The sequence below is a fragment of the Anthonomus grandis genome, chromosome 16 (assembly GCF_022605725.1).
Source record: "Anthonomus grandis grandis chromosome 16, icAntGran1.3, whole genome shotgun sequence".
NCBI classification, from domain to species: Eukaryota; Metazoa; Arthropoda; class Insecta; order Coleoptera; family Curculionidae; genus Anthonomus; species Anthonomus grandis.
Genome location: NC_065561.1, coordinates 17,978,737 through 17,998,176, shown reverse-complemented (window position 1 = coordinate 17,998,176; position 19,440 = coordinate 17,978,737). Strand labels below are relative to the sequence as shown.

The following is a 19,440-nucleotide window of genomic DNA, read 5'->3' as shown; positions in this document are numbered from 1 at the left end:
TAGTAATTACTTACTTTTATTCACACCCTTTTTAGATAATGCTAAAAACTTTAGCTTTTGCTAATTGCATTTTTAGTATAGTTTAAATGAAGTCAATTGGAACGCCACCAATATATTTGGCAGGTGTCTGGATTGCTATCAAAAATAAAATCATGTTGACAACTGGTGTATTTACAAAACGGTCACCAGCCAAGTTAACTGGTGCTGTTCCAATTGACTTCATTTGAACTTTAAAAGCTACTGATTATTTTTATTCACTGCAAACTAAGCATTTGCTAGGAAAATGTAAGTTTTAGCTTTTACTGAATTTTTATTCACACTGCCCATTATTACCTAAAACGGCTGATATCTCCAGAACTCTTACTTGAAATGGCTTAAACCTTTAACAGATTTTAAGTAAATATTCCTCTGAATAGCCTGCCTTTTATTTCACAAGAATATTTCAATAATTTTTTGAGATTTCGGACTTTGAAGTAAGTGGTCACCTTGTGGATCAAATATTTCTATTAGACACTACTACCTAAAATGGCTAATATCTCTAGAATTCTTACCTGAAATAGCTTAAACTTTTAACAGACTTCAAGTAAATATTCCTCTGAATATCCTGCTTTTTATTCCACAAGAATATTTCAATAATTTTTTGAGATCTCGGATTTTGAAGTAAATGGTCACCTTGTGGATGAAACATTTCTATTAGACACTACCCAAAATGGCTGATATGTCATGAATTCTTACTTGAATGTTTAACAAACTGCAAATTATTATTCCTCTGCATGAATATTCTGCCTTCTAATTAACACCGTCAATTTAATAATTAAAAAAAAGCTGTTGTCCGTTTCTATTGAATTCCAATCAGTTTATAGAGTTTCTAGTTTGGCATTTTTACACGCATGTTAAATCAATAATTATTTTCTTAAGAATGAACAGCTTTCTTCATGAGTAAGTCTTAACCCCTTAAAAATGCAATAAATTGAAATCTAGATTTTCGAAATCTACTTTATTAACTCTCAGTTTAAAATGAATTCCCATCAAGTAAGTGCCAAAATAAAACTGACTTTCTACAACATATTATTTATTTCGATCTGACAAAATGTACACACATCTTAAATAAAAATAAAAAATTAACTATTAAAAAAAAACATGCGTCCATCTCTAGAAGAGATATAAATATAATAACAGTAACAAGTGTATCCAGAATACAGCAGGTTTCTATATAAACAATAATAAATAAAGATTTAAAACTAATAAAACAAAATAAAAAATCTCACATAAGAATTGTCTAAGATAATTCGAAACCTGCTTGTATTTCAATCGCGGATACCAGTTTTGATCGTAACACTTCCTCTTCGTATATTATCGGTAATTTTAGTAAGTTTATACAGGTACTCGCGGTTGGCATCCGATGCTCCACTCCAGAGGACTGAATACAAAACTGAGGGTTTAGTTCCTAAATTAAAAAAAAATCGTCGAGTTAGAAAATATTATCATTTTTTTTTATTTTGTGTTCAAACTATATTGAAATGTTAGTGTCTCTTGTCTAAAATAGCTTAAGAAAAGGCGTTGGTAATGGAAACTGTTTAAAAAATAAACGTTTTTTAAAAAGCTACCAGTCGAATTTACCAGGGACCTCATTTGGTATTAGGTGTATTATGAAATTGCTAAATGATGTACAAATTAAAACCTTTTTACGCTAAACTTTCTTTGTCATATTTTTCATAATTACCTTAATGCTGTCTAAAGCCAAATACAGTTTTATGGACTGGCCTATAGGTCTTATTTAAAAACCTCGACTTTTAAACATTTTTTTATGCTTTGTTATTCCACAAAAACCTAAAACACCCTGTTTACATGAAATAACCACGATAGATTTTTTTTTTATTAATGCTCAACATGTTATATTTGTTTTAGATTCTTAGGAGGCTAAAGAAGAAAGAGACAACGCCACTGATGAGATTCGTGTAATCATTTTGGATAGTTGATTATCCCTCAAAATTAACATTTAACTTAGGCACAATTGATTTTTTTTCCAATACTACAGGATTTAAGCTGTTTTGATTTTGAAAATACAAAGAAACTATATAAAGGTCAATAACCGTGCTAATACGATGAAAAAATATTCAAATTAAAAAGCACGAAGCTACTCAGGAACATTTAAATACACAAATATTAGTTGCTAGGTCCAATACTTCAGGCCAAACATATACAGAAATTGAACCACAATAGCTAGAAGAAAAAATTACTGGATTCAAATACTTCATCGAGTAGTCGAGGCATAGCTTTGGGGTTAACAGCAAAATTTGATCCATTTGTGATCCTAATAAGAAACATGGAAATCTGGTAAATTTATATTTATCCTCTTCAATTTGTGATGAGTTAATTGACATTTTTTCAACAAATGTTCGTGAATTTATTGGCAGTGTACTTTTTTTATTGTTAGAAATTATGGCTCTCCCTGTAAAGCGTTAAGTCTGTGGATATAAAAATTGCAATTCTTAAGCCACTAATCAAGTTACATTTAAATATTCAAAATTGTAGGGGGCAGTCTTATGACAATGCCAATAGCGGGTCGGGTAAATACGCAGGACTGCAAACTCTGATAAAAACATAATGTTTTAGCAATATTTGTACCGTATACAGAACACTCTCTTAACTTGGCAGCTGAGTTTTGTCATATGACAAAATGACTTAATTTTTTTAGGCAAATTAAAGCATTTTGCATTTAAAGAATAATTAGAAGGGGTAGAAAATAATACCACACAAGCAAGCATTACAGAGATTCTGGTAAATGACATTGAAGTTCATATTATATTAAGCACTAATATATTAGTGCTTAAATAAAATATAAAATTGTTATTACAGTTTTAAAACCTATTCGGTCAAAATTGGCGCTGTAAAAATATTAATAACTTAAAATGGGGAAGATTAAGGTATAACAGAAACAATTTCTAAATCGTTAAAAATATACCTACTTATTATACAATTTTAAAAACAAATACAAGGAAATTTGACCTGTTAATAAGGATTTTCTATAAACTGCTTTTTTAAAAAAGAAATTGGACCTGGCTCTGCATCTAACAGGTAGTTAATTATATTTGTAAGAATTATATAGACATCTTTTTACCTAACTTTATGATGGCTCTTTTTTTCTTTTCTTAAAATAAGTACTAAATACTGTTACCTGGAAGGCGATATGTTAGATAAAAGAGTATTATGGTTCAAATTATATTCAATTAAAAAAATAGCTACCTATATCCTTCAGTCAGGTAATTTTTTGAAAACAGGTAGACGAATTATCTTTTATAACTTTTAAGAATTATTTATAATATTTTTTTCACAGGTGCTTTGGCCGACTCAATTTATTATTATTTACCATCATGTGCGATGCATAATTTAGAACTTATCCGAATTATGTAGTTATGTGTATTTAAATAATAATATGGTATAAAATAATATTTTTGAGAAGTCTTTTCTTATGGTCTTATTTTCGAAGTCTATTTTTGGGTTTCTATATCCTAATCCTGATAATAATATAATTATAATTTTTCTAATTTTGTTAATTATTTATTCTATGCTTTGCACAAAATCAGAGAGGCAGCCAACAAGCTGTTTTAAATTTTAGTTAGGAAAATTTATATATTAATTTGTCTCATATTTCAGACTAAGCAGCACACCTAACGAATGTAAACAAAACACAATACACTATTATTTAAAATAATATAAATTACCTTTCCTTAGCTAGACAAACTCTACCACACAAGCAAACATTACAGACATTCTGGTAAATGATATTGAAGTTCGATTCGAAGAATTAAATGAGTTAAATAAAGTAAGCAAGTCATTATAAGGCGTTGATATCGGTTTCTTTAGCAGTCTGTATAATTTTGTATAACGAGAAAGTTTTGTATTATATACGGGGAATCTGGTCCAAAAATTACAAAGTGCTCCACATTTAAATTGTATAGACGATAGTAGTAGACGAAAATAATGAGAATGAAGTTATTTTAAGTCGAAGAGATAATATGCTTATAAATACTTTTAACGTTATAATTGATAATGTTGAACTTAAAAAACGTCAAAACGCTTATGTCTCAAATATATTTGGTTAGAAAATTTTAGAAAATTATTCATATAAGGATATTTTAATAAAAACAAATTTCCTTCAAGAGATGATTTAGATCAAAGCATGGGGGGTCAAATTTACTAAATATTTAAGCCGAGAATTAAATGTGGAAACTACTAATCCACGTTAAACAGTAATAAATCAAACCCTAAGTCACAGGTCTCACGTTTATTGAATCCAAAGATGACACGTGTTTCGCCTGTATTAAGCATCATCAGGAAGAAACAGAAATAATAAGTTTTACGAACCCTTATTAATTAAACCTAATTTACACTAGAATTATAAGCTCATAACTAATTGCATGCCTTTTGATAAACAACAGTACATCTTAGAAGTCCAGGGTAAAAATTGAAAGTTAACAAAACCGGACGGAGACTAGTTATCACATATTAAAAATATAAACAAAACATAACTGAAGCTAGGTTTAAAAGCAAAAAATAACATAAAGAAAATACAAAAATTGATTTGCTGAATGTAGGACTGTTATAAGTAGAGCATTAAGTCTTGCGCTAAATTGGCTTGGTCCAGTGCACTTGTTTTATTTTATTTAAAGAGAATTTGAAGGCAAGGTCAAATTATTAAAACTTAAGTGAGGCTCAAATGGAAAAGGTCGTTCACACAGTTGATCACTGGACTTTTCTTGGCTTTTGTTACTTCCAAATTTTCTAGAAGGTCCAACTTTTTACGTTTAGGACACTCATGTAATTAATACTTTCACATTCGTATGTATGGTAGTAGAATGTCCTACATATAGTAGATGGTTAGCAAAAGTTTCCGTGACGTCCGTGAGTCTCAGCAATAGGGTTAAAAAACCTGCGTTTTAGAGTTTGATTTATTACTGTTTAATTAGAGAAAAAAATGGACTATTTCTTCAAGTTACAAATCCAACGTTGCACTTTATAAGGCAAAAAAATAACGTCTTGTTTTCCCAATTCTCTATGGATGTTTTTATCTATGGCAGCTTAAATTTAAACGAGAAATTCAGTAGGTGATCAAAAAATCAAAAGTGTATGGAAAACATTACAGATGAGAGACAATTATTTGTTTTGTACTGTATGTACTTGTACTCTTTGTTTTTGTATTATATGCGTTGTTCCTCCTATGTTCTTCGATTTTTGTTGTCATTTTTTTGAGTCACGATATATTTTTGTTACATCTATAAATTAAAAGAAATAAATAAGTCTGTAAAAACTTTACCTTGTCTTTTTAATAAAAATTCACGAGCCTCTGGATTTATTTGCAGATGAAGTGTAAATATATACAAGGTGTCAATTTGACAACTTTCAATGCAAATACCTTTGAAACTAAAGAAAGTAGAAAAGCGCAATATGGTACAATTGTTACACATATCTACAACCACCATATTTTGGTTATAGGGTGAGTCATCCCTTAGGCCCGAAATCTGAAATGGCACCACCCTTTTTGTGATACCATAAATTAAAGAACCTGCGTCACCTGCATAAGAATTTTTCCTAAATGTTGATGCGTTTCCAGTGCATTGGGAGAAGAGGTCCAATGGAATGCCCGTCGAGATCACCAGATCTAACACCTCTAGACTTTTTTCTCTGGGCTCACTTAAAAATTGCTGTGTTTAAAACGCAACCAGCTTCACTCGAGGATCTTCGGCAATGGATTATTACAGAATGTGCATCTTTTGAATGTGCATTTTTAATTTCAGAGATATTAAAGTTTTGAAATTGACACCCCATATATGAATATTTCGTTTTACCTTAAAACCAAGTAGCGGAGGCCTTGAGCAACTAGTGACAAACTTCAACAACTGTCGTTTTTGCACGTCCGTAAATTCGTAAAGAATCCGCCAAAACATAAGAATAGTGGGATGCTCAGCAGTAAAATCCCCTTAAAAAAAAATGGCAAATTTACAAACTCGGTTATAAGACATTCTTGAAAAACTCCTACCGGAATAAACCGTGTGAGCTCTCAAATCGTTAAGGTCCACCTCCTGATTATCGCCCCCTATAATCACCTGCAGCTCCTTATGGTTGAACAGTTTTAACCAAAGCAGCGGTACAACGCTATTAAGTCCGTTCCTAAAAGCGATACACTGCTTTTTAAGTTGAACATTTAATTTTAAATCGGCTAATTTTTGGATGTACTCCAAACGGTTTTCGTTGGTTACTGGAATGTTTCTGCCGTCCGGTTTCAGTTCCATAACCTAATGCAAAAATATTAAAGCAAAAACGTTTACGTGCGTAATAAGCATCCTTAAGATCGATTTTTATTTTAAAGCCTATAAGTTTCGACTATAGATTTTAGGTTATATTCAGGACAGAAAAGTTTATTTATTCATCCGAAATGTATGTATCAAAGAAATTGTCCTGAAAGGACAGTTATATCATATGCTGACGATACAATAGTCTTGTTCCAAGGTTTGTCCTGGTCTGAAGTACAATCTGAACTAAAGAAAATTGAATGTCTCTTAAATTCACTGTGAAACTCTCCCTTAATATCAATAAAGCAAGTTATGTAGCTTTCTCTACTAATTCCGTCAATAGACCCTCATACCAAAGCATAAAAATAGAAAATTTTAAAAAGAAATAAAAGCCATAAAAAATCTTGAATATCCAGGAACTCTTAACTTAAAATGGGAAGAACATATATTGTTTATAACAAAAAAAGTTAAAGCTCTTATACATAAATTTAATCAACTACGAGTTTTTCTAAATAGAAAACTACTGCTGATAATTCATAAATAACTCCTTATTAACTTATAGTACAAGGTGTCCAAATAGGGTATCAGCACTTTATTTGTGCATTTTATCTCAGACGTGGCAACGCCGCCACTTACAATTTCAGTTGCAATGGCGCTGTTTACCGGAGAGCAACGCGCTTTTTGTGTACGTGCATTTTACCAAAACAATAATTCAATCGTGACAGCACGCCGTCTATTTCGCGCTCATTACCAATTACATGATATTCAATTATCTCCTAGCCCTGATGTTATTAGAAAATGGATCAGAATGTTTGAAGCTACTGGATCCACAGTGAAAATTTATAATCCAGGCCGCCCACGAATCGTAAGAAGTGCAGAAAACATCGAACGAGTACGTCAATCGGTCAGAGAGAATCCAACCTTATCTGTACGGAAGCGAAGTCAGACGACTACTCTCAAAAGATCATCTTTACATAACATTTTGACCAAAGACTTGCATCTGCATGCATATAAGATACAGTTAGTGCAGGAATTAAAACCGAGGGATTACAATACACAGTTAGAATTTGTCAATGTCGGTTAGATGGAACGATTCGTCGATTTCAATAACATTTTATTCAGTGATCAGGCTAATTTTCATGTAAATGGCCACGTAAATAAGCAAAATTGCAGGTACTGGTCTGAGGTTAATACTCGCAGAAAACACGAACGTCCACTGCATAGCCCCAAAGTGGTCGTATGGGCTGCTATGTCTGCTGATGAAGACCAAAATGGAAGGGCACTTAACGTTAATACCGAGCGGTATTGTGCGATGTTACAAAATTTTCTTGCACTATCTCTCCGACAGTTTCAAGGTTTTAACTTAGAAACCTGGTTTCAGCAGGACGGTGCGACAATTATTTATTGAAGCTGTTCAACAATTATTCGCCAATAAAGTCATTTCAAGAAGAGGCAATATTAACTGGCCTCCTAGGAGCCCGGACCTGTCGCCACTTGATTAATTCTTATGGGGTTACCTCAAAAGTAAGGTCTACGAGAATAATCCAGCTGATACAAATCAATTAAAGCAAAATATCCAGGAGCAAATAAGATTAATATCAAGGGAAATGCGTGGACGGGTTATCAATAATCTTCGTTCTCGATTTAAAGAGTGCATACAGCGCAACGGACACCATTTAGACAACATTGTTCTTGGTTCATAAATTTTCATTGACTGTACATTAATTTGCCATAAATAAATGATCATAAATGAAATATGGTGTATTTGGTTTATGCAAACATCACATTGCTGATACCCTTTTTGGACACCTTGTATCTTATCTGGGGTGGTCTATACAACAACGCATTGGAGCAACTTAGAAACCAATTCTTAAACTAATATTAGGAAAAATCGACTCTACCCTACTGATTTATTACTCTGCCAAGAAAATATATTCAATATTCGAACACTGTGTATAGGAATTTTGTGTTCTTTTAGTGCAAAGAGCAGTGAATTAATGCATGATTGTGTAACTAGATTTAAAAGTGGCAATAATCTGATGATTCCATCAAGCTACAAAAAAATAAATCAAAAATTTGTCCTTCAAAATACTATAAGAGAAAGAACATTTTTACAACACTAACGAAAGATTATGTCAAAGACCATTTCCATCTCTTTGCATCATTGTTTTAAGTTAAATTTATGGTTAGGGAATAAATTCCACAAGTGGAATTTATAGTATCAATACAACACGGATTATTGTATTGACACTTTCAATATTTCCTTATGTTAGGCTCTTTATGTATTGGCACATACGGATGTTCACATCTGGGTGCAACTTTATAGAAAAGTTGATGAACCTGCTAAATTGGACGGAATAATAAAATGATTTGTAATTATGTATGGATCGACAATAAAGATAATTGGTTTATTTCTGTTTTGAACAAAATAAAAATAAGAACATTACTTCTTTCCTTGATAACAAAGGTATGGCCGATTATTGTAATGACTATTTTGCTAAAATTGGTGTAACTACGTTTGGTAAAATTCATACACCAATTAATGAACAAAAAATAATAAGTATATTAAAAGATGATAGTTCCCCTGGAATAGGTATAATTAACAGAAAATTCACCTATATTTAGCCACACTCTTGTAACTTTAAATATTGTCAAAGTTCCAGTTCAAAATTACCATTGTGACTTCAATTTTCAAATCCAGGGACAAGGCAAACATAAATAATTGATTTTTTAAATGTCTGTAAAAAGAGACTGATAAACAAATATCCTCTCACAAAAGCAATATGATGCCTGTATCTCAAAAATTAAAAAAGCTACAGGGCTGAAAATAAAAACACGTATTCGTATAATAAAATTATTTGACACCTATTTCAGGATTTTTCTCAAAAAAGGTTTTTTTACTTGAAAAAACGTACATTTTTTTAATATCATATGCCTATATCTCGAGAATCTAAAGGACTACAGTACTGAAAATTGAATACATATTTGTCTAATAAAATACTTGGAAACCTATTTCAGGGTATTATTTACTTGGAGAAACTGGGTTCAAGGTTAGAAAAATTATTTATCTGATAAATCTTTTAGATGTAAATCTTCCAGCAATAATAGATTTCGCCCGCTATATCCAGGCTCAACAAAATCAAGGTCCGTTGTCTGTAAATCAAATTATGTTTACGGATTAAGTGAATTTTTAATTTTAAAAACATGCTTTTTTCATAAGATCTTCTTAAGTCCGAAAAAGACACTAATTTAAAATTAGTATTACACTTACTAGTTACTTCTAGATCTAAACGAAGAATTTTAAACTAATTTTAACTGGATACGACGTGGAAGTCGAAGAGCTTGGAAGTCCGGACTTTAGTCCATTAGATTTTTTTCATATGGGGATCCATGAAATCAATGGTTTACGAAAATGATGCAATAAATACAAGAGAGGAATTAATAGAAAAAATTCAACCTGCTGCCGAGTCATTTCAAAATGAACCATTTTTTTTTAAATTCGACCATATTTCAGTAAATAAATTTTAAAATGGAGGTCATAGTGAATATTTACTGGCAAATATTGATAATTTTTATTCATTCATTCGAAATGTACTAAGGCAATTTAAATAGTTTATGAATGTCAGTTTCTTTGAGTGTATTAAAAACTTTTTATGTAAATATCTCGAAAAGGACGAATCGTAGCGAGGTTATAACTTTTTTAAGCAAAAATGTTAGCGCAATTAATATACAGGGTGTCATTGAAATGGTGTAAAAAAATTCGGGGGGTGATAGTACTCCTAAAAATTTTAAAAAAAGTTCCTATAACTATAGGGCGGAAAATGCATATTAAGGGAGTTAGGGGCACTGAAAGGGTAAATTTAAAAAACGGTTTTTTGAAATTGTAGGCTTAAAAAACGAGATAAAATTTCGAAAAAAAATCCTCTGCCATAAATTTTGACCCAAAATCAAATGGTGATACTAAAAAATAATTTGGAAAATCGGAAAGGGTAGTTTTTGCAAGGGTAGGGAGTTAATTCGTGAATAACTTTTTTTAGGTTATTTTCTTCGCAACGTGGGTTCATTTTTTAAAAACTACATACTTTTTCCTACAAAAAAGGTACTCTTGTTGCACATCGCCCAGAACGATGGTTTTCGAGAAAATTGAAGGCAAAAAGTTTGCTCTGATGGGTTGCTAACTGGTTAAACAACATAAACCTATGAAAGTTATGGGGTTTCAAAAGTAAACACGTAGTTATTAAATAATTAATTGAAAAATCTAAATTTTATTATTTTTAAAACATCTTATTGCTTTAAAAAACGAAATAAACCAATTACCAAAATTCCTTATTAAATGCATACTTATTTGATTCATTAGCCTAGTTTACACCGCGAGTACCAAATATTCAGTACGCGAACTAAAACCTCTACATATTCTCAAACCTATTAAGTCACAATTTGGAATAATTTACGTGTAAACTTGTCAACTCGCGCACGTTGAGTTTGAGAATAGGGGATTGGGTCCGCGTATTGAATATTTGGTACTCGCGGTGTAAACTAGGCTAATGAATCAAATAAGTGCAATGCATTTAATAAGGAATTTTGGTAATTGGTTTATTTCGTTTTTTTAAAGCAATACGATGTTTTAAAAATCATGAAATTTAGATTTTTCAATTAATTATTTAATAACTACTTGTTTACTTTTGAAACCCCATAACTTTCATAAGTTTATGTTGTTTAACCAGTTAGCAGCCCATCAGAGCAAACTTTTTGCCTTCAATTTTCTCGAAAACCATCGTTCTGGGCGATGTGCAACAAGAGTACCTTTTTTGTAGGAAAAAGTATTTAGTTTTTAAAAAATGAACCCACGTTGCGAAGAAAATAACCTAAAAAAAGTTATTCACGAATTAACCCCCTACCCTTGCAAAAACTACCCTTTCCGATTTTCCAAATTATTTTTCAGTATCACCATTTGATTTTGGGTCAAAATTTATGGCAGAGGATTTTTTTTCGAAATTTTATCTCGTTTTTTAAGCCTACAATTTCAAAAAACCGTTTTTTAAATTTACCCTTTCAGTGCCCCTAACTCCCTTAATATGCATTTTCCGCCCTATAGTTATAGGAACTTTTTTTAAAATTTTTAGGAGTACTATCACCCCCCGAATTTTTTTACACCATTTCAATGACACCCTGTATTACATAAAAAATTAAAATGTTGGTGACATTAAAAAAAGAAGTTTAATTTTAAGATTTGCCATATCAAAAAAACCTGTATGCCAAATTTTGTTAAAAACGAAGGATAAATGTTAAATTGATGACCAAAATTCAACAGCGTTACATTAAGTTTATCATTCTGTATGTTGGTTGTTTTTGACTTTTGGAGTGGGAAAATTTAACTTAATCTCATTAAAAAAAAAAAAAACATTAAAATGTGTAAATAATACAGATCTCCTAGTCCTAAAGATTACCTAAAATATATAGTAGAAACTTTGGCAATTTTTTTTTTAAATAAACAGTTTCATTAAGCCCCTTCCTATTTATTAAGCGTTTAATATTCTCACCCTGGTTTCTCCTAAATCGTTATTCACGGTGGTAAAATCGAGACCGAGATCGCTGACGTCACCGTTATAATCTCTAAGATAGAGCAGATTTCTGTAAAGTACCGGGTCCAGTGATTTCAAGTAGCAAGCGCTGGCTCGGTCAACTAAAAGTTTAGCTAGAAAAAATTCCGCTATAGGAAGGTCCACCAAAATGTTTTCAAAAATCGCCTGTAACATACAAAATCGGCATAAATCTATGTACCATCAAAATATTAACTAACCCACCTTTCCAACAAGTTTTCCTATAAAATGATAGTGCTCGGCAAAGTTCTCTACGATCAGATGCACGTTCGGGTTCGGGTAAAGAGTATTGTCCGCGGTCATTAGGAAAAAACCCCTGTTCGGATCAAAAGCGGTTTTAAGCACTTCGTTGATAAACTCCTTAAAGATCCCACCGCCATCTATGCCGGCTTCTTCGAGCCCTATGTTGTTTATGAATTGGATTCTTACTCTATGCTTTAGGTCGGTCTCTAAAATTAACAGAAGAAGCCTTTGAGATAAGATAGATTATTAAGACATGCCTTGAATACATGCGATTTTTTGTTGAATATGGTGATATTGTGCACTCGAAATTCTCGCCAGAAGATGAGCCGGCGAATAAATAACAAGAAAAATTTCCATACAAAAAATATTTTAACGAAAATGAAATAAATGGCTATTGGGCCTGATGGATTAGCAGGATGTATAATGCGTAAGGCTGTAATGATGTTTTTTGCGACCCCTTTATTACATCTCTAATCTTAATTTAAGGTTTTCAGTTGACCTGGCATATAATTAAGTTAATTGCCTTGTTTAAGAAAGGTGCTAAAAACGATGCAACAAACTATTGACCTGTTACAATACTTAATGCTGTAACCAAGGTTTTAAGGAAATAGGCTTGTTTATTAGACTCTATGAGCAGGTTAACTGTAATATATTTGCAACAAGGATTCTTACCAAATAGGGCCACTAATGACAAACCTTGCAAATTAATTGCATAGTTTTTTTAATAATTTAATTGTTTCTTCACACAGGCCAGAAGTTCCAGGTCTGATGGTTAAATTGGTAGCCTAAGAGATCAAATTTCGGACCTCATATATTATTTTTAATAGCTATCAAAGACATATGCTTGAATAATTACTTTTTGGAGATGAATTAAAGATATATAAAATTAGTTCTAAGGAAGACTGTGCCAGTTTACAGAGAAATTTTAATAATGTTATAGAATGGTGTGCATAAAATGCATTCAATGCATTCTGCTAGTCTTGAAACCCTTACTGGGAAAGCTGTTAACTGAACAGTGTAATGCTTGAAAAATCCAATAGAAACAATAGGAGAATAGGACCTGGGAGTTTTAATAGATTATGATCATAACTCGCTAATTAATATATTGTCTCCGGCCTATGAATATAATATACGTGTATGAAGTTTTATCAAATAAAATTTGACTCCCTAGAAATTCTTTATTTTTTGTTGTAAATATTGGCAATACAACCCGGCAAACATCTCTTGGGTTAAAATTACGTCAATTCAATCACTAAACTGGTCAAAAAATTTATTTGAGCAGTATTAAGAAAGGATTATTAACATCCGAGTGTACTTTCCAAGAAACTAAAGTAGTTTACTGGTTATTAGTTCGAGGAGGTAAAGAGTACCACTAGAGCCAAAATACTATAAAAAAATTAAGTAAGTTTTTGACAAAAAAAAAGCTGACAATTCTTCCGACAATGTGGCCTAAATTTAACCAGAATAAAAAGACACGGCTCATTTGACTATTAGTTCTAAGAAAATAAACGGAAACCTAATGGTAATAAATATGGTAGTAAGGACTCATTCAGTGTTATATTATAGAAAATAAACAAATAAAATGCTTGTTTATGGAAAAATACTTTGTTTTCTTTTTAATTTTAATATTGAAGGTTAAATAATTAATATTTTGGACCTATAGGGCTTTTTTCCCAATGTTTCTAACATATAACGCGTTTTTTCCTAGGTACAAGTTGAAATAAATGGAGTATGCAATAGAGTTCTACCGTCTTTGGATAATTCGTTTCTACCATGAACCCTTAATAGTCCTATGGTTGGAACCTGTGTGGGACAGTTTTAACACTAACAAAAACTTTATTTTACTCTCGACACGCCTTTCAGTTTAGATTGAGTTCAATTTGTTCCGCCAAGATGTCATTGATTGGTTTTCATGTAAAGTCATTTAAGTCTTCATCAGCAATAAGTTTTTTAAATCCTTTGACCTCTTTTAATACTAATATAGATTCTTACTTAGTACAAAAAAACTAAAAGATTTCACTTTTTACATCTAAAGTAACATAATCAATAAGTTAAAAAAAATACCCAATAATAGTGGTAAGGAAAACATTTTCTCAAGTAATTTTAACCTATGTTAGCACCTAGAGTTCTTCTTTGAAGTAGTCTGAAATAGTACCACTTTAACATATTTTTTACCAATATGCTCAAAAGTCTTTAAAGGATATTTTCTTCGCCAATAAAATTACCAAAATAATCCTTAACTTTAAAGACCTATTTAAGGAGGTTTATGGAAATATGGAACAAAATGCTCGTTGGGCAGACTGAGAAAGGCGTTTCCTTTAAGTTTTCTTAGGACTAATGTATATAAAAACTGTTATTTATAAAATGTGCAAATCTTTGGACATCTATAGTAATTTTTAATGTCTTTTGAGATCCTTCTCAAGTCCCTGAGCTTTTGAAGCCAACTTTTCATTTTAAGCATTTTCCCTATTTAATTCTAAACATTTGAAGTCTTTTCTAGGTACTTTGAGTATTTGTAAGTTTTCCCCTGTCATTTAAAACAATTTTTAATCCCTTTTGGGTTGTTAAGTCCCTTCCCATATCCCTGGACTTTTAAACTTAATCTCATGTATATTCTAGAGTTATTGGGTCATTTTCCAAGTTTCCGGATTATCTTTTAGGGTATTTGAACGTTCTTCTCGATGTTTATAGTCGTTTGAAGTAACTTTTCATGTTTTCCAAACCTCTAGAATAGTTCCATGATACGTTTTATTAAAACCATTTCTCGAGAAATATACTTTCTTCTTAATCCAGAGTTTTTAGTTTATTTTCGATTTTAGTCTATTTGAACCTTTTGAAATCACTCCTTACTCCTTTCAGTTATTCGATATAATTTTTTTTTATTTACATCATTCCAGGAGTTTCTTTCAGGGACATTTTTTTTTAGTGTCTTCCAAGTATTGTATATATATACTCCATGTATTTGAAATAATTCTTGAATTTATCTTCTTAATTAGTTTTCCAGATATTAAACGTAATTTCCGGAGGGACGTTTCTCGTTTTAACCCCGGGTATTTAAGATAACTTGTTTCTTTCTCAAATGATTTTTCTTTTTGTTCCAGACATTTTTGAGGCCTTTTCACACATTCCAAAAATTTTTCATAATTTCTGAAGTAACTTTTTTCTTATTCCAGGCTTTTAAAGTTAATGTTTTATGTTTTCCAAGAATTTCATGCAATTATTCATGTTTTCTCCAGGTATCTCGAGGTCATCTTTCTTTCTAGTTCAAATATTTTAACCAATTTTGATTAATCAACACAAAAATTAATTTTTTAACCTTTCCAGGAATTTCATGTAATTTTTTCATTTCTTCCAGGCATTGCCAGTAATTTCTTATACTTTCCAGATTTCTGAAGTAATTTTCTTCGACTGAAAATGATTTTAAATTCCTGTGTATATCCAAACATTTAAAATGACATCCTGTATTATTCCAGGAATTTGAATCAATTTACAGTTTATGCTTTATCCATTATTCATTCTATTCCAGGCATTTTAATCAATAATTCATTCCATTCAATTACAATCCTGGGTGATTTTTGAAGCCAATTATTAATTTCTTCCAGGCTTTTGGACCGCATCATTTCAGAAATGTTCCTGCATTTTTCGAGACAGTTTTCCTTCTATATTTTCCAGGCTTTTCAAACCTTTTACGTAATTTTTCATTTATATCGGATTTGTAAAGCTTTACAATAATAATTGAGGCAGACTTCCGCTTAAAAACAGTTTTTTTTGGTACTGTAATTATTGTTGGTGGTTCAGAAAGTTGTTCATTTTTTGACGCTTCGTATAAAATTTGGTAGCGGGGCTAGAATCGTGCGCGCGTGCTCAATCGATAGCTTGGTTCAGGGAAATTTAGTCACCATGCAGCGCTATACGGGAGAGCAACGCTCGTTTTGTGTACGAGAGTATTTCCGTAACAACAATTCGGCCACCATTGTGCGCCGTAGATATACACATTTTGATTGCATGACATTAACCAGTGCCCAAGCCCACAGCTGATCGTAAAATGGGTACGTAAGTTTAACGACACCGGTTCGACGTTAAATAAACGAAATTTGGGTCGGCCAAGGACAACGTGAGTTCCCGAAACGGTTGCTCGGGTGAGAACCGACGTTGTCTTCTCGCAAGCGCGCAGGGGCATTAAATGTCTCCAGATCGTCGGTGCTGCAAATTCTTCACAAAGATTTAAACATGCATCCTTCAAAACAAAATTCAATTAGTGCAGGAATTAAAGACTTCAAGACTTTTGTTCGCCAACGAAGTAATGAATCGATTTCAGCGATTCAACAACATTTTTTTCTCCGATGAGGCTCATTTTCACCTAAATGGCCATGTGAACACCCAAAATTGTCGCTACTGGTGTGCAACAAACCCGCAGCAAAAACATCAAAGGCCCCCGCATAGCCCAAAGGTCACGGTTTGGGCTGCAATGTCGGGATCAGGAATAATCGGTCCCCATTTTTTCGAAGACGCGCGAGGCAACGCAATTACCGTAAATTCGCAGCGTTACCTTGACACGCTTCAAACATTTTTCGCTCCCGTCCTTCATGAGTTTGAGGGATACAATCGAAACACTTGGTTTCAGCAGGACGGTGCCACACCTCCAACCCGTCTTTGCCTGTCGTTCAGGCGCCTTTTCCCAATAAATTAATCTCCCGAAGAGGGGACATTCAGTGGCCCGCCCGAAGCCCGGACCTGACTCCCTGCGATTTTTTTTTTGTGGGGATACCTTAAGGGCAAGGTGTACAGCAACCGACCCGCCACCCTGAATGATCTAAAGGCCAATATCCAGCAAGAAATTGAAGCGATAACTCCAGAAACTTGCCAACGCGTTATTGAAAATTTTAGGGCTCGGCTTGAGGAGTGCCAGGAGAGAAATGGGGCACATTTGGACAACGTAATTTTTAAAACATAAATTTCCAAAGTTTTCTGTAAATTTTAAGAATAAATTTATTACAATTGATCAACGAGTTTTTTTTTTAATTTAATTTTATAAAATTAACAACTTTCTGGACCACCCAGTATGTTAAATTTGTTTTCTTATCCTGTTATATTATAGCATTAGCGGTAGAAATTGCATTTTATATATTTATTTGAGTATTATTGTAAAGTGTCTATGTGACAAAAAAAATTTGTACCGAAAAGTCCAAAAGTTGAAAAGAAACTAATGCATCACAATAATGAACCATGTCATTTTGAACGAATTCACGGTCCAAGACTCGACAAATCTTATCGAAAGGCCGCCGTGTTTTTCCTTTTTCCAAAAAATTATATTGCCACACCTTTTTTCACTCGATAAAACATAAAAGACCGATCCAGTAACTTTTCTAAATGAAGAGTCTTTAAATAACTAACCCACGTTTCTTACCGCTTTTCGTAGATATTTTCTCAAACGCGTCTTCATACAAATAATTCCTTCTTATAACTACGGTGTTGTCGAACATACGTTCGTGGTGCATCCTTTGATAATCATTTTCGCCCAGGCTGTACCTGCATAAATCCCTCAACAATTGCACTCTCGTATTAAACGGTATCAAAAACGGAAGTTCTTGTAAAATCGCTAAGGATCTTTGCTCTATGGTCGACAAAGGTGGCAGATGCTCATCATCTACACCACAAAGGAATTATTAATACAATAAACATAATTTTTAATTAACACTAACCGTCTATGAATGGTGGATGACTTCCGAAAGGGAAACTCCGTTTGCTTAAGTAGTTTTTCTTCGCCAAATCGTGCGAAACGTGCATTTTCCTCGCGGTCCAGAATCCCGGAGGGCAAAACTGCTTCCTCATATCCAAAGTGTAGAGCATTTTCAGGCAATCCAAATACGACTGATATAAATGGGAAATTTCCGGGGTCGCTGAAATCTGCAATAAATTTAATAATACATAACAATAACGGCACTTGCAAACATAACACTCACTGAACTTGCTCGGCACATAGGAAAAGCCACTTCAATCAGATCTAAAGCGACTCCTTTTAAAAGTGATGACATCGAATGTAAATCGTTTGGCGTAAAAGTTTCGCTTGTGTCAGAATTTTCTGGAATTAAATAATTTAATAAATTACCTAAGAAATAAAAATCCACCTACCCTTATCAGTAAGAGTTTCGGTATAAAAAGTAAACATATCACAGAACACTGAGAGGTTAGTGTGGCAGTCTTTCCAAGACAATAAAGACGCCCCGTTAATCTGCAAGTCCGCCGGTTGACTTTTTGATATGGTTGACCACAGCTTTTTCAGGAAAATACTATTCAGGCCCAATTTATAAAGCAACCTATCAAAAAATGAACTTAGTAAAAAATTATATAACCCTCAGAAATACTCACAAAAACTTTCTGATCGAATCCTTATAAACTAACAATAAGTTCTGAGCAAAATTCACGAAACACTTGAGCACCGATTGGTCGTCAGAGTTCGCCTCGAAAAAGTTAAGCCATTTCTTAACTTTATTAGAGCCGTTCATGATGTTTAAATAATCGGAAAGCAAGACCTTTTCATCGGTCATTTCTATATCGTCATCTTCGTCATAGTCGTCATCATCTGTGAGATCTAATCCCGGCCTTAAGGTGTGCAAGTCTTTACTTAAGAGTGAAAGAATGTGGATAGTGTCATAGGTTGGTTCTATAAAAACAAAATGTTTGCTAAGTTACATGATTATTTCTTATAATATAAACTTCCTAATTAATTGCACTTTAGGGATAATAAAGGGTTACATAGTAGATAATTATTAATTTGTAACAATTCAGGTTCTCTGTCACTTTTAGGTATAGCCGATATATAGAAATATGTGAAATTAAAGTAGATTAATAAAGCACAGCAATTTTTGCTCCTGCATTTTTAATAGTGATATTTTGCAAGTCTTAAGTAGTGTTTTACTTCGATAAATCAATCAGAATTTCCCAGTCAATTATATTTTGAGCTCAAGCAACACATCATATTTTATTATCGTTAATTATATATTTATTCAACTGTAGAATTTACGTATCATGTACTATTCTGTTGACCAAAGAGAGAATATTTCGGTATTTAAAAAAATTGACACAGAATTTACATATCTAGTTTTTAAACTCGATTACTGCACCTCAAATATTTGATGAAATTAAAAAATCACTGTTTTTCATCTACCTTATTACCATTCTAATAACGCTGTTTTTATACTAAATTTTTATATAGAAAATTATATCAAATTGAAATAAACAGTGTTATTAAAATAAATATTGGATATATATTTTCTGCAAAAACATTGTGTTCATCAAAACAA

General features: G+C 32.3%; 1 protein-coding gene across 3 annotated transcripts in view; it reads right to left on the bottom strand.

The window, feature by feature from the left end:
* Nucleotides 1–1,051: 1,051 nt before the first annotated feature.
* Nucleotides 1,052–19,440, bottom strand: part of LOC126745757 (ubiquitin-protein ligase E3C) — a 29,310-nt gene continuing 10,921 nt past the window's right edge. Inside the window, exons 6-15 of one of the 3 annotated variants that reach the window (XM_050453741.1) lie at nucleotides 18,506–18,800; nucleotides 18,269–18,453; nucleotides 18,100–18,218; nucleotides 17,839–18,043; nucleotides 17,544–17,783; nucleotides 12,098–12,342; nucleotides 11,834–12,040; nucleotides 6,041–6,296; nucleotides 5,850–5,980; nucleotides 1,052–1,447 (exon numbers count right to left, since the gene is read on the bottom strand). In XM_050453741.1, coding sequence (XP_050309698.1) covers nucleotides 1,280–1,447; nucleotides 5,850–5,980; nucleotides 6,041–6,296; nucleotides 11,834–12,040; nucleotides 12,098–12,342; nucleotides 17,544–17,783; nucleotides 17,839–18,043; nucleotides 18,100–18,218; nucleotides 18,269–18,453; nucleotides 18,506–18,800 — 2,051 coding nt within the window. In that variant the 3' untranslated portion in view covers nucleotides 1,052–1,279. Of the gene's footprint in view, nucleotides 1,448–5,849; nucleotides 5,981–6,040; nucleotides 6,297–11,833; nucleotides 12,041–12,097; nucleotides 12,343–17,543; nucleotides 17,784–17,838; nucleotides 18,044–18,099; nucleotides 18,219–18,268; nucleotides 18,454–18,505; nucleotides 18,801–19,440 lie in introns of those variants that run through there. The other 2 variants (XR_007663671.1, XM_050453742.1) reach the window with 2 other exon arrangements.